This window comes from Canis aureus, chromosome 16 (assembly GCF_053574225.1).
Source record: "Canis aureus isolate CA01 chromosome 16, VMU_Caureus_v.1.0, whole genome shotgun sequence".
Taxonomy (NCBI): domain Eukaryota; kingdom Metazoa; phylum Chordata; class Mammalia; order Carnivora; family Canidae; genus Canis; species Canis aureus.
In genome coordinates, this window is record NC_135626.1 from 2,495,859 (window position 1) to 2,509,111 (window position 13,253).

Sequence of the window (13,253 nt, forward strand, 5' to 3'; positions counted from 1 at the left end):
AGCCCAAGGGGCAGGGGTAGGGGTTCAGGGTGGCCAGCAATGGACACTACTGTCCCTCGCTGACAATGGAACCTCTGACCTCCTTCTGCAGCATCCTGAGTGCTTGAGTCAGTTACAGTCTGGTCTGAGAGCTGTTTGGGTTCCATCCTGTGGTTTCCATGTAACAAGACATCCGTTTCCTACTTACCTATTCCTTTTGCTCTCTCATGACCAGAATATACAAAGGGGTTTCTACTTGAAGTTGCAGTTTGTTTACAGAATCCCACATGGATCTGTAAGCTGCCTGACAGCTTTCTGCTGAGTAGCAGTTAGCCAGGCGATAGGATGACACATCTTTCCTCCATGTATTTAAGTGATGGTTGCTGTCCTTGTTGGGGATTATTGCCATCAGAGAGAGGGTGGTTGGTGTCCACATAGAGCAACAGTCAGGTAGTCCTCTTGGGTAGTACATCAAGTAGATGGTGTTTAGGCTGCAAGAAAATGGTGTTAACAGTGGTAAGATGGGACAGAGTCATGGACCCAGTGAGTAGGTGCTTAGAAGGTGCCCCCCATGACCCAGTCATGGGCAGGGCACTGGGACCCTTTGGTACCTGAGATCCTGCCGCAGGGTGCTCAGGCCCAGAGCAGGGCTTTCCACCTCCATTCACAGCCTCTACAAGTTGGCCGTTAACCATTCCTCACCTGTCTCTAATGAAATGAGAAACACAAGAAGGTAATAAAATTTGCAAACAGCTTAACTTTTCAATGTAAAGGACTGTCCTTGATTTTGAGATTATGGGTTTTTCCACTTATTCTGATGTTCAACTGTCTTCTCTTTTTTTTTTTAATTTTATTATTTATTCATGAGAATACACAGAGAGGAGACAGAGAGAGAGGCAGAGGCACAGGTGGAGAGAGAAGCAGGCTCCATGCAGGGAGCCCGACGTGGGACTCGATCCGGGGTCTCCAGGGTCACGCCCTGGGATGAAGGCAGGCGCTGAACCGCTGAGCCACCCGGGCTGTCCTGTCTTCTCTTTTTAAAATCATAATGACACCATTAAAGGATAGTTGGCAGGTTGTTTTCTTTTTTAAAAGATTTTATTTATTTATTCATGAGAGACAGAGAGAGAGAGAGAGAGAGAGAGAGAGAGAGAGAGGCAGAGACACAGACCAAGGGAGAAGCAGGCTCCATGCAGGGAACCCGACGTGGGACTCGATCCCAGGACTCCAGGATCACGCCCTGGGCTGCAGGTGGTGCTAAACCTCTGCACCACCCGGGCTGCCCTCCCTCTGCTTTTTTATTTCAGATAATGACATACATACGGAACTTGTTCTTGATAAAAATGGAATCAGATAGGGGGATCCCTGGGTGGCTCAGCGGTTTAGCGCCTGCCTTTGGCCCAGGGCGTGATCCTGGAGTCCCGGGACTGAGTCCCGCGTCGGGCTCCCTGCATGGAGCCTGCTTCTCCCTCCTCCTGTGTCTCGGCCTCTCTCTCCCTCTCTCTGTGTATCTCATGAATGAATAAATAAAATCTTAAAAAAAACTCACTAACCTAAAAAAAAAACCAAGAATGGAATCAGAGAGCATGTGCTCTTCTGTGCTTGGCTGCCTTCGCTCAGCATCGTGTCTGAGATCAGTCCATTTTGCAGTGTACGTCTGGGGCAGGCTCTTGTTTGTTGCTGTGTATTATTCCGTTGCGTGAATAGGCCACAGGATCAATGTGTCCATTCAACTGTTGATTGGCATTTGTTTCCAGTTTCCGGCTCTCATGAATAAGATCATGTCTCTTGATGGACAGAAGGGCTCATTTTTCTGGGGCACCTCCCTGGGGGGTGCCACCTGCCAGGCTGTGGTGTCGGCAGTATTTGCAGCTACGGTAGATCCCACGGAAGATGGTTTTCCCAGGTTGGCGTACCTTGTTTGGTCCCCATCGGCAATGCACGAGGCTCCAGTTGCTGCACACGTCACTACGCTTGGTTTATAGCAGCCTTTCTGACTTTAACCACCCAGGAAGGCGGGCGGTCGTAACTCACTGTGCTTTTAATTTGTCATCACGGCCGCCCCATGACGAATGAGAAAAACATCATTTCCTGTGCTTATTGGCCACTTGGATGTTCTCCTTTGTGAAGTGCCCTTTCAAGTCATTTGCAAATTTGAGGGAGGGGATTGTTTGTCTTTGACTTAATGATTTACTGAAAATACATTCTGTGTATGGGGCCATTGTTGGGTGTATGGACGGAGACTTTTCTCCCAGCCTGGGACTTGCCTCTCGACTCTGAATGGTTTTCTGGGGGAACTGAAGTTCCTAATTTTAATGAAGTCCAGATTATCAGTCTTCTCTGGTTACGCTCTTTGCTGTCCTTGGCTTAAGAAATCTTGGCCAACCCCAAGTCTGGATGTGTTGATCAGTGCCAGCCAAGGGCGGAGGCTAAGAGTTCTCTTTCTGGAGCCTAAAGATCTGGGTTTGAACCTCAGCCCTGCCGCATTTCTGAGCCTCCCTTTCCCCATCTGTAAAGTGGGTTTGCCTCATTGGGGGACTGTTAAGAACACAGGTGAGCTAACACATGTGATGCACTTGGTCAGCGTTAACAGGGGTTGGTTTTCTCCCCCCACTCTTGAGACTTATCTGGACTCTTCTGGGGCTTAAGCACTCACCTAAAAGGACAATTGATCAGTTGCTTCCCAGGGCCCCGCCATCATATCCCACTCCCTTGGACACGTATCCCCAGCTGCCCAACCCCCAGACCAATTGTCAGGTCTGGGGAGGTCCCTGTACCCAGGGGCTTTTAGTGCCCTACCCAGGGTGGGAGCTATGACTGAGCAGGGGACAGGAGAGGAAGACCGAGGCCCCATCTCCCAGCCCCCATGCCTTCCCCTCCCCCTCACAGCCTTCCCTGCACAGAGCATAAGCACCCACCCACCTCCTCCGTGTATTTCAGTGGGGACACCTTACTACATGTCACCAGAGAGGATTCATGAGAACGGCTACAACTTCAAGTCTGACATCTGGTCTCTGGGCTGTTTGCTGTACGAGGTGAGTGTCTGGCTTGCAGCTTAGCGGCACTCAGCGGGGTGTGCATGGCAGGGACCCAGCCAGGGCAGGGCCTTAGGCCTCACCCCCCACCTCCCCACCCCTGGCTCAATATGGGGACGCAGGGCTGTGTGACATCCACCTATGACTTTGGCACCATCTGGGTCCTGTCCTTCACCCCACACAGCCCAACGTCTGCCTGATTAATGACGTCAGGCTGGAGGAGATGGTTAGAGGCAGAGGAGTGGCAAACTGGGTGCCACGTCACCTTTGGCAGCTGCCACTTGCAGAGGGAAACAGACCAAAAACAGGGTTGAGTGTCTGCCTGTGTGATGGAGGGGGCACAGGCAGGGGGTCTGGCTCCCCAGCATCAGGCCTCATGCGGGGCCTTGGGGACAGAGGGGGTCGGCTCTGGCCCGTGCTTCTGATACACTTCGCACAGAGGGTGTCTGCGCTCTCCCGGGCCCAGCCACAGGGTTCCACTAAAGACCGCGTCCCCTCCCCTGAGCTGTGGAAGGGAGCCACCAGATGGCCATTTCCAGATCTGGGGGCCCGTCTGGATGGCGGGACGGGAATATTTCTGAGTCTTGGCAGGCGCAGGCAGGAGACGACAGGAAGAGATTCTGACCGGCCACCCTGGAGGTCCGGGAGCACAAGCCGTTCTTAGGCCGTGAAGCTGTTGCAGCCGCCAGTGGGGGAGGGAGCCCCGAGCCCTCCAGTATTTTCGAGCTGTTGGCCACAGCCCCCAGCACCCTGGCCTGGACCACCTAGTGCCGGGCGGCTCTGGGATTCTGCACCGTCCCCGTCCCCGTCCAGATAAATGAAAGAACAGATGCGGAGGCTTTGAAAAAATCCTCCGAGGCCCTGAGACCCCTAGCATGGTTTGCTTTTAAAATTGGAACCTTGATTATTTTTCTGCTTTCCCTGGAGCTGACTGGAGCCTATGTGGGGTCTGGTTTGGAGCAGATAAGAGACTCGTGATCAAGCTGATGCAGCTTGTAACTGCCAGGGCGGCGCCGCTCGAGATAGTGCTGAGGGGCCCACTGGGGGCATTTGGGGGGCACAGGGACTGTTGACTCGGAATTAAGCTCAACGGTCCTCGGGTATAAACGTAAGGAATGAGCTGCCCACTGCTGATCCGCATCAGGACTGTAGGGGTGCCTGTAGCTGGGGTCTTCAGCAGTAGGGTCCCCTCCCTGCATTACTGAGCAAGTCTCTGAGGTCAAAACCCATCCCTTTGCAAGGTTTAAGCTTCACAGCATCTCTCCTGCTGGAAAGAGCAGACATTTTGTTTTAAAGAAGTGGCCTAGTGGTTAGAGAGGAAGCCAAGTAGCATCTGTGGCTGGACACCCCCCCCCCACCCGAGGTTAGTAGTGTCAGGGACTCTCAGCGTCATTTTGGAGGTCTTGTGGGGGAAGTCAGGCCCTGACAGTCAGAGATGGGGAGCAGACCTGCTTTTCAGGACCCCAGAGGGCATCTCTTGTGGGAGGAATTCTTTTAATGGCCACCAAACAGGAGTAGCTGGGGTGAAGTGGTATCCACCTGGTGGCTGCAGTGGATCGGGGAGTGCAGGGCAGTTCCTGGCCCCCTCGGGTGCAAGAGGGCTGAGTTGTGTATCCTTCTGCTGTCCCCGTCTCTCCCCACAGCCTAGCTGGTGTGGGGTTTGGGAGTCCGGAGTGGTTGGGCCGGGGGATGGTCTTTAGCAACAAGAGAAAGAGAGGACAGTCGGAAGGATCCTCAGCGAGGATGACGGGAAAGAGACCTGCCTGCAGCGTGTCCCAGGTGCCTGCATGGTCGGAGTAGCCCCAAGGGTTTGTGTGGTGTGGTTTTGCCTAGAATGAAGTAAAACCAGGTGGGCAGACCTCCAGAGTCACACAGAACCTCTGGTATTTGTGTCTGTCACCTGGGATGAACCCTGACTTCCGGGTCCCTACAGCCATCTCTCCCAAGTACAGCCTCGGCTTCGGGTGAACGGCTCGGCCACCAGGGCTGCCCAGGCCAGTGACAGAGCTGAGTCCAGGCCGTGCACCAGCCAAGCCCTGCCCCCTGCACTGGCTGGGGTCTGAGGAGGGGATTCCACACACACACACACACACACACATACACACACCCCACTAACTGGGCATTGTCCACCCTGTGTCAGCCCTCAGGGCGGGGGACTGCCATCCCTAGTCTCCGCAGGGCTAAGCAGACGCCTCCAGTGGAGCCGGGGTCCAGGTGGGCAATTTTGAACCATGGTGTGTACATGTACACACACGTGCGTGTAGGTAGCTCGCTTGGCGGCAGTAGTTCCCGAACGGAGCCTGGCTCAGAGCAGGCCCTCCGGCATTCCAGGCCGGTCACTGATGCTTGTGGCCACCCCGTCGCTGCCATGAGCTGCTGACTGGGCGTGGGCCGACTGGTGGGCATCTGCCACCCACCTCTGGCAGCAAGGAGCCCACAACTGCCACATTTCCCTTGTTGCTTTGGCCAGTGGGAAATCAAAGTGCCGCTTGGCCTCCATCTCCATCTCTGGAGAACGCAGCCTCGTACCCCTGCTCTCGTGCATAGGGTCCCCAGTCCAGATGGTCTGGCCCTCTTATTTTTCCATCCCTGGTTTGGGATTTCAGGAAGCTGCTTCCTGTCTGTGTGAACCCGGATGGCCTCTGAGCATAAGCAGAGCATAAGCAGACCGCGGGCCGCCCCGAGGCCCAGGGGCGGCAGCTGGCTCCCTGCACTTGTGCCAGGCCCTGTGCAGCCTTTGTCTGGGCTCTGGGGGGCCGTCCTCGCGTCTCCAGCTGCAGCCCCGAAAGCTGCGTGGCGGGTGTGCAGGCAGAGCTCACAGCCTGGGCTCCCCAGCACCGGGCCCGGGTGCGGCTGAGCTGCTCTGTCCGTTGGCAGCCTGTGGGGGCGATCAGCTTGCAGCCAGGGTGGGGCTGGCGGTGAGAAGTCCTCAGAATCAGCCACGTCCTTCCTCCGTGCACCGGCGTCCTCGGCGATGGGTGGCACTGACCTAAACCAGACGGCTCGGGCCTCTCGCAGGCGAGGGCTGGCGAGGCCGCCAAGGCCCCCGACCCTGCAGGAAGTGGGTGCTACCCCCACAGACAGGGAGGGAGATGCATCTGGACCCAGGGTTTGGTAATTGGAAGGAAACATCCCACAGACACGACCAGAGCTTCCACTACTCGGCCTGTGGTGTGTCCCCGAAGCACCGGCCTGAAGAACTGTCCCAGACGCTCCCACCCACACGCCTGCCTGCTCCGGACCACATCTGAGGAGGAGCCCACCCGAGCGAGGGCGACCTGCGGCCTGAAGTGACAGCACAGAGCCAGAGAAAACCTGCCCTCTGTGGACAGGCCTGCCCCGGCACAGCCTCAAGTCTCGAAAGTGCCCCGTGCTCGTTTCCTCTGCTACAACAGGTTGCCACAGAGCTGACAGCTTCGTACAGCATAAAAGTGCTTGCTGTTCTGAGGGCCGCAAGTCCAAAATCTGTGCTAGTGGACAGAAGGCAAGATGCTGGCAGGGTTTGGTTCCTTCTGCAGGTTCCAGAGAGAATCCCGTTCCTTGCCTTTTCCATGGAAAATGGGGAGGTTCCGGGTGCTCCTTGGCTCATGACCCCTTCCTCCTCTGTAGTCACTCTGCCTCAGCCTCCCTCTTACAAGGACACTTGTGATTACACTTAGGACCCACCTGGACCACCCAGCACTCTCTCCCACGTGGGGTCGTTAACTTGATCACACCTGCTGAATCCTTTTTACCATTGAAGATAACACGCTCACAGGCTTCACGGATGAAGATACAGGCAGCTCTGGGGGGCTTCGGTCAGCCCACCCCCATCCCTTGGGCAGCCAGGGGTCTACTGAGAACCTCCTGAGCTCACCCAAAGATGTTAATGTTGACTGGTAGCTAGTGAGTGGCCACAAAACACTTTACCTGCCTCGTGCGTCCCGGAGGGTGGGTGCCAAGTGGGATCTGTCGGGAAGAGGTCACCATCTGGAGAAACAGGCCAGATGGCTCAGCAGCTGGGAGCAGCACTGCCCCCAGAGAATCACACCAGGCCGGTCCCAGCCTTGTCATAAGGGAGAAAGCAGACTCAGGGAGGCGGAGTGACTCCCCAGGGTCTCATAACAAGGAAGTGGCCAAGATGGGCACTGGTCCCCAGGCTGCCTGTCAGAGCCCACCCTCTGCGGACAGGCCCTGGCCAGAGGCAGGGCAGGACGTGCGGGCCTTCCCGAGCCGGCGGGGAGGGGCGGGCAGTCCCCCTCTCCCTGGTGACTCCGTGCTTGGGGGGGCCTAAGTGCCGTGGAGAAGGGGCTGTGGGCCCCAGCCCAGAGTCCCAGGGGAGGAAGGCCAGGTTGTGGGGAGTCCTAAGCCACTGCAGCGCCCCCCTCTGTGGTGGGAGCCCGCCCCCCAGCAGAGATGCTGGAGCTTGGCCCTGTCAGAAGGCCCAGGACTTTGTTTTCATTACCCAGCACGCCTCATGGGGGCACCCGGTGTGCCAGCTCCGCAGTTTTATTTACATGAGAGCTCAGCTCTGAGCATGGAGCCGAAGGAATTGGCTTGTCCAGCACCAGCCCCGGGATCCTCGGCAGGGAACCTTCTCACAGCAGCCTTGGGGGACTGGACCCAGCAAGAAAGCAGTGAGGGACGCAGACTAAGGGCTGCCCGCCCCTAGTACAGGATCCTGTTTGGAATTCTGGCTCTACCCAGAGAAAGGTGTGGTACCCTTTGGCTCGTGGGGGAGCAGGCTGCAGACCCCTTGGTGCCTGGCTTCTGGGTGCAGCCTTCACTCTGGGGTGGGCTTTGGAGATCCTAGGTGACAGGACGGCTGTCTGAGGCCCCAACAGGGCAGGAGTCAACAGCAGTTGCTGTCACCTCTCAAGTCAGAGTCCCCTCCTCCCTCTGCCATCTCAGATCACACACCAGTTTCCCTGAGCCCTCCTGGCAGGGCCGGGCGCCCGCACTCTCCCACTTTCCTGGCTGGGTGTCATCCCGATAATGCCAGAGAAGAAAAGTTCTGTATTTGAGGAGCAGCGCTGAGCGCCACAGCCCTTGGCAGTTCGAACGAGGCAGACGGGATCGGCCCCACAGTCCCCTTCCGCGGCAACCGGGCAGAGGCGGGCGGTCGTCCGGTGCGGGTGCGAGGATCTCGTCATTCGGGGTAATCGTGCTAATCCCAGCACCTCAAGCGGCCCCAGAGGTTCCGTCACAGCCCAGCGCCCTGATCTGGGTGGAAGGCCCACGGCCGGCAGCAGGAGGGGCAACGGGCAGGTCTCTGCTGCCACCAGAACCTGCCTGGTGGGTGGAGAAGCCGCAGTCATCGAGGGGAGGGGGGCTCCCCGGGCAGGTCCCTCTGCGGACCCTGTTGAGGACAGCACGGGCACGTGCCGGAGGGCGGGGGGAACGCTTTCAAGGGGATGGTGGTCCGGGGCTCGCCCCCTGCCCATCTGCGGGGCCCTTTTGGAGTCCCAAATGGCAAGGTGTGTGCAGATCCGAAGGGCTTGCTGAAAGGATTGGTCAGTCTCCCTCCCGGGCCCGACTCGTGAAGAAACCAGGGCCGACGTTTTAAATGTTCTCTCTACTCTGAACAGAAACACTTTCCAGGAAAACCCATCTTAATCGTCCAGCCACGACTCGGAGGGCACTCCGATCACCCCCAGGTGACCGCCCCGGAGCCTCAGCTGCTCTCCACTGTGGCAACAGATGGCCTTTTGAAGCTGTCCAATTAACCCTTTGCACCCGAGGCTCTCACTTGAACTATTGCAAATGCATCTCCTGCGTGATGCCGTTTTGCACCCTGGTAAAGCCAGCTCCCCGCCAGGCCGGTGGGACCCGCAGCGGGCAGGGCTCCACGCGCTCGGCCTTCCCTGCCAAGTGCCAGGGCCACTCCCTGTAGCCTGCCTGCAAGTATGGGTTTCCCAATCGTCCTCGAACGGGTTGGAGTCCCTGGTCAGGGGAGGAAGGGTGACGGGGAGCACTGAGGCTGTCCCTGAACGCCCATCTGAAAGCACCTGGGCCACAGGTGGTTTTCCGGGCTGACTCCTGGGCCTGGGTCAGAGAAACCACAGAGTCTCCGGGCCACGCTGTGCCGTGTCCCTGAAGGCCTTCCAGAAACCCAAGGATGCTGCCCGGGGGCCCTCCCAGAGAAGGCAGGCCCTGCTCTTGGGGCCCCCAGAGCTGTCCACAGAGGCCAACAGAGGCTGGGGACAGACAGCGGCACTAAAGCTGGTGGGCACCCGTAAACCCCGCACCGCGGGCTCCACCCCGCCTTGGGATGGGGTTTGCTGGCCTGCCCGCTGCGGTCGCCCACTGCCCCCTCACAGCCAGAGCCCCAGAACCCCTGGCCAAAGAGTCTGTGCGGAGTGGCCTGGGCAGCCCGGCTCCTCGAAGGGAACCAAGGCCAGACAGACAGGCAGGCACAGTCACCCGACGGCACTTCATTAGCAGGAGGCGTTGGGCCATCTTTTGGCAGCAGGCAACAGTGAGCGGGAGTGACAAGAAGTACTTGAATCCCATTAGGGATTAATCAGCAGATGGGGCCGGCAGGCACTGTGCTGGGCTGCTACTCGGCTGCTGGACACAGCCGCCCCAGAGCTCCCGCGAACCCCGAGTAGCGCTGGGTGTGACGGGGCGGGGGCCGGGTCCCCTCCAGACAGGGGAAGCCTGGTAGTTCCCCGACTGGGGAAGACCCCACTGGGCCACCATCTCGTCGTCTCCTTTCCCAGGACCCCAAGGTGGAGCCGTGCCAAGTGGCCTCATCACGGGTGGCCACAGCCCAGCTTGTGGCGCCTCCTGTGCCAGCGAGGCCTCACTGCGACCCTGCAGGTGGAGATTTCCCATTTTACGGACTAAGAAACCAGAGGCCAGACGCACAGCAAGAGAATACAGAACTGGGAATTGGGCCGGCTGTGGCTGGCTGCAGAACCAGGGGCTGGCTGCCCTCCCGCCCCGGAGCTTCTGTGATGCACAGGGTCCCGGGCCCCTGCTTCTGGGCTGGCCAGGTGGCCGGCCTTCTTACTCACCTGCCTCCCCGATGGTGTCTGGGCATCTCGCTTCTCCGGGACACCAGCCGCTGCCCTGAATTGCAGGCCTTCGGAGAGCAGCTCTGGAGTGGGCTAATGCAGACAGCAGAATGAAAACCAAAAATGAAATGCCTCACCTCACCTCCCCACCCCCAAAATGCTAGTCCTTGGGTAATTTCCTCAATGTATGACTTAGACATCCTCTCCTGGGTGTCTTTGGAATTGCTTCTTAGAAATAGAAGACAATGCAGCAGAGAGAGCCTGCTGGGCCCAGGCACGCATCCCAGCGAGCAGAGCCTGTTCCCCCATCTGCTGTGTGCACCACCAGGACCGGCCCTCGAGCGCTGGGGCGTGAGGTGGGCTGTGCCTGCATCTCCCTCTCCTTCCTCGTGGCCTTTAAAGTTTGGTCTCTGAAACCTTGTGCTCTTTAACTTGCTTGTGACAAGGATTGTGTTAAAACTGCTACTTTGTTGCATCCCAGCTCCCCCAGAGTTTTGAGGAAATCCTGCTGGGCAGGCTCAGCAAGGACCAGGGAAGGAGTGTCCCTTTCACCCCTGGACCCTGAGGCTGCGCACTCCTGTTTCTCACCCGTCCCCCCCCCCCCCCCTTACAGATGGCAGCTCTCCAGAGCCCCTTCTACGGAGATAAAATGAACCTCTTCTCCCTCTGCCAGAAGATCGAGCAATGTGACTACCCGCCTCTCCCTGGAGAACATTACTCTGAGAAGGTGAGTTTGCTGCCACCAGGCCTGGGGAGCCTGGTGGCCAGCAGTGGCTGGAGAGGAGAGGGATTTCCAAAATGCCACGGCTGTGGGGTTGAGCTTGGGTTCACTTAATTGGGTGGAGAAAGGAAGGAAGATTTCTGGGAAAGTCACTTGGGGCAGGCCAGGGCGGGGAGTAGATTAATTTTGCTAGAGGTTTCACAGACACCAGGGTGGACCCCCCCCCCCCAGCAGTCTGTGGCCAGCCCACTGGCACGGAAACCAGGAGGAGCTGGCCAGTGAGGCCCCATTGGCACACTTCTGCCCATTTGGCTCCCAACCCCGGTGCTCGAGTGCAAGGCTCACTGCTGCAGGTCCCAGATACGGGCTCCCTGTGGTGTCAGACAACAGGAACCAGACGCCGCCGAGGCAGGAGGTGGTGGGGCCCGGGCTCGCCCCAGACCCCCGCTGGCTGCCAATCCACGCCCAGGAAACCATGGCGAGCAGACGGCTCTCCTTGCTGTCGTGGACTTAAGTCACACCTTGGGCTTTTACCTTCAGCGTTCTACTTTGGGTACCAGGGCTCTGGACACAGGCTGATGGGTCTGGCGCTGGGTCCATGCCGGCTACTAGCTGTCTTTTCGTGTCCCTCCCTCAGTTCCATCTTCTTGAATATAGGGCTAATATTTCACCTTGGTGGATAAAATGTGCAGATGGTAGGTTTACAATACAGCCTGGCCAAGAGTGTAGACATGTGTATATCTACGTACTCCCTTCCCTCTTCTTGGGGGAGTTGCCAAACTTTTGAGTCGCAGTCCCCTCAGCTGTAACATGAGGATAACCTAGAGGTGACCTCCCGAGGTCAGTGTAAGGATTAAATAATACATGTGACGGACGTGCTCAGTTCGGCACCAGGCGAACATTTACCCCAATGCCACCAAAAGTAGACACCACGTGCAACAAAGGGCCTGGCTCAGGGTAAATGCTCTGTGCCAGCTATCATCGTTCTTTCTGTCAGGGGCAACACTAGCAGATGTGAAGGGGACTCTGAGACCTCCCTACCGTGCAAGGACCACAGGCCACAGTATCCTGATAATGGCTCACATTTACGAGCCATTTAAGGCTCAGTAACTTAAGGTTAAGGTAACCTGCCCAAGGTGATGTAAATCACAGGTGGTGAAGGCAGGATTTGAACCCAGTGATTCTGCACCCAGCCACTGTGCCATCCTGGTTTTTGTTGTTGTTGTTTTTTTTTTAAGATTTTATTTATTCATTAATAAGAAACAGAGAGAGGCAGAGGCAGAGGGAGAAGCAGGCTCCTTGCACGAAGTCCGATGCAGGACTCGATCCTGGGACCGCGGGATCACACCATGAGCCAAAGGCAAGTGCTCAACTGCTGAGGCACCCAGGTGTCCCTGCCGTCCTATTTCTTGACAGCTCTTCATAGCCGGTTGTTCAGTTGGGCTGAGGTGCCATCTGCGTAGCTTGCTACAGTCCCCAGTCCTGAAGGCTCCGAAGGCTCTGGAAGGAGCAGCTCTCGTCCACCAGGGGCTTGGGCTGCAGAGACCAGGTCTTCCAAAGAGCTCTAATGCTGTGTCCAGGCAGGCCAACCAGAAGGGTCATCAGCTCCCTTTCTGTTGGCAGCCTTCGTACTTAATGCCACACTTACTGGCTCTGCAGACTCGCAGAGGACAAAGGTCAAGTAATAGATTTCTTCACCAAGTTAATAGTTGCATTTGGTTTTTCTTTTCTCATTTTTTCAATTGGGAAAATCTGTACTATTTAGAAGCAGCTTGGACTTGGAGCAAATCAAAACTTTGCTTGTCTCCTACCCATACATGGGAACTGTAATCTCTGCCCTACAGAGAGGCTGAAATGAAGTGAATCTGGGTAAAGCCCTCAGCCCCCTTCTCCCCTGAGTCAGTCACTCCAACTTTGTGACCTTGTGCTCCCCAGAGCATCCAGCTTTCACCAGTTGTGTCCAGCATTTCTAGGCTGTGTGTTAGGCAGTGAGAGGTGCTTCTCTGCACTGGAGTTGCTCGGCACTACTTCGCTTTTGAAGTTCACATCACCTCTTAGAAATGGGTGTAAAAGACACTTGTTTTTGTTTCTCTGGGTTTCGGAAGTTTTCAAACATGCTCTTACTGCCAACCGCATAGTCTGCTCACTGAGTAATTGGGACTCACAATGACTTTACCTTCCTCCGCTTTTCTTGGGTACATTAACTTGTTGGAGGCCAACTACTGCTGCCTTCCCCTGAATACTGGAAGGGTCTGTAAGGTTCTTAAAAGTATTGTCTCATCATGGGCAACCCCAGACTGCAGGAGCGTTCCAGTGGCCACAGGCTCGGCTGCACCTGCCTGTCCAGGGGCTTCCCAGTGTTCATAAAGCAGTGGAATCCCGAAAAGGTGTAGGCGGGTTGGAGGGAAGCTCCCAATGCCGGCCCGGGCCCAGAGGGAGGTTCCTCGTTTGCAACCTGCAACACCTCAGGTGTGAAACATGGAGCAGGTCCCGCAGCCTCAGGGCCCCCTGCACGACCCC

The 13,253-nt window shown here is 57.0% G+C and overlaps 1 protein-coding gene across 5 annotated transcripts in view; it reads left to right on the forward strand.

Moving 5' to 3' along the window:
* NEK6 (NIMA related kinase 6) overlaps positions 1-13,253 on the forward strand; it is an 83,071-nt gene that overhangs the window by 67,455 nt on the left and 2,363 nt on the right. For all 5 annotated transcript variants that reach the window (XM_077850623.1, XM_077850619.1, XM_077850620.1 and 2 more), the window contains 2 exons: positions 2,920-3,014; positions 10,626-10,739. In XM_077850623.1, the coding sequence (XP_077706749.1) occupies positions 2,920-3,014; positions 10,626-10,739 (209 nt within the window). The remainder of the gene's footprint in view (positions 1-2,919; positions 3,015-10,625; positions 10,740-13,253) is intronic.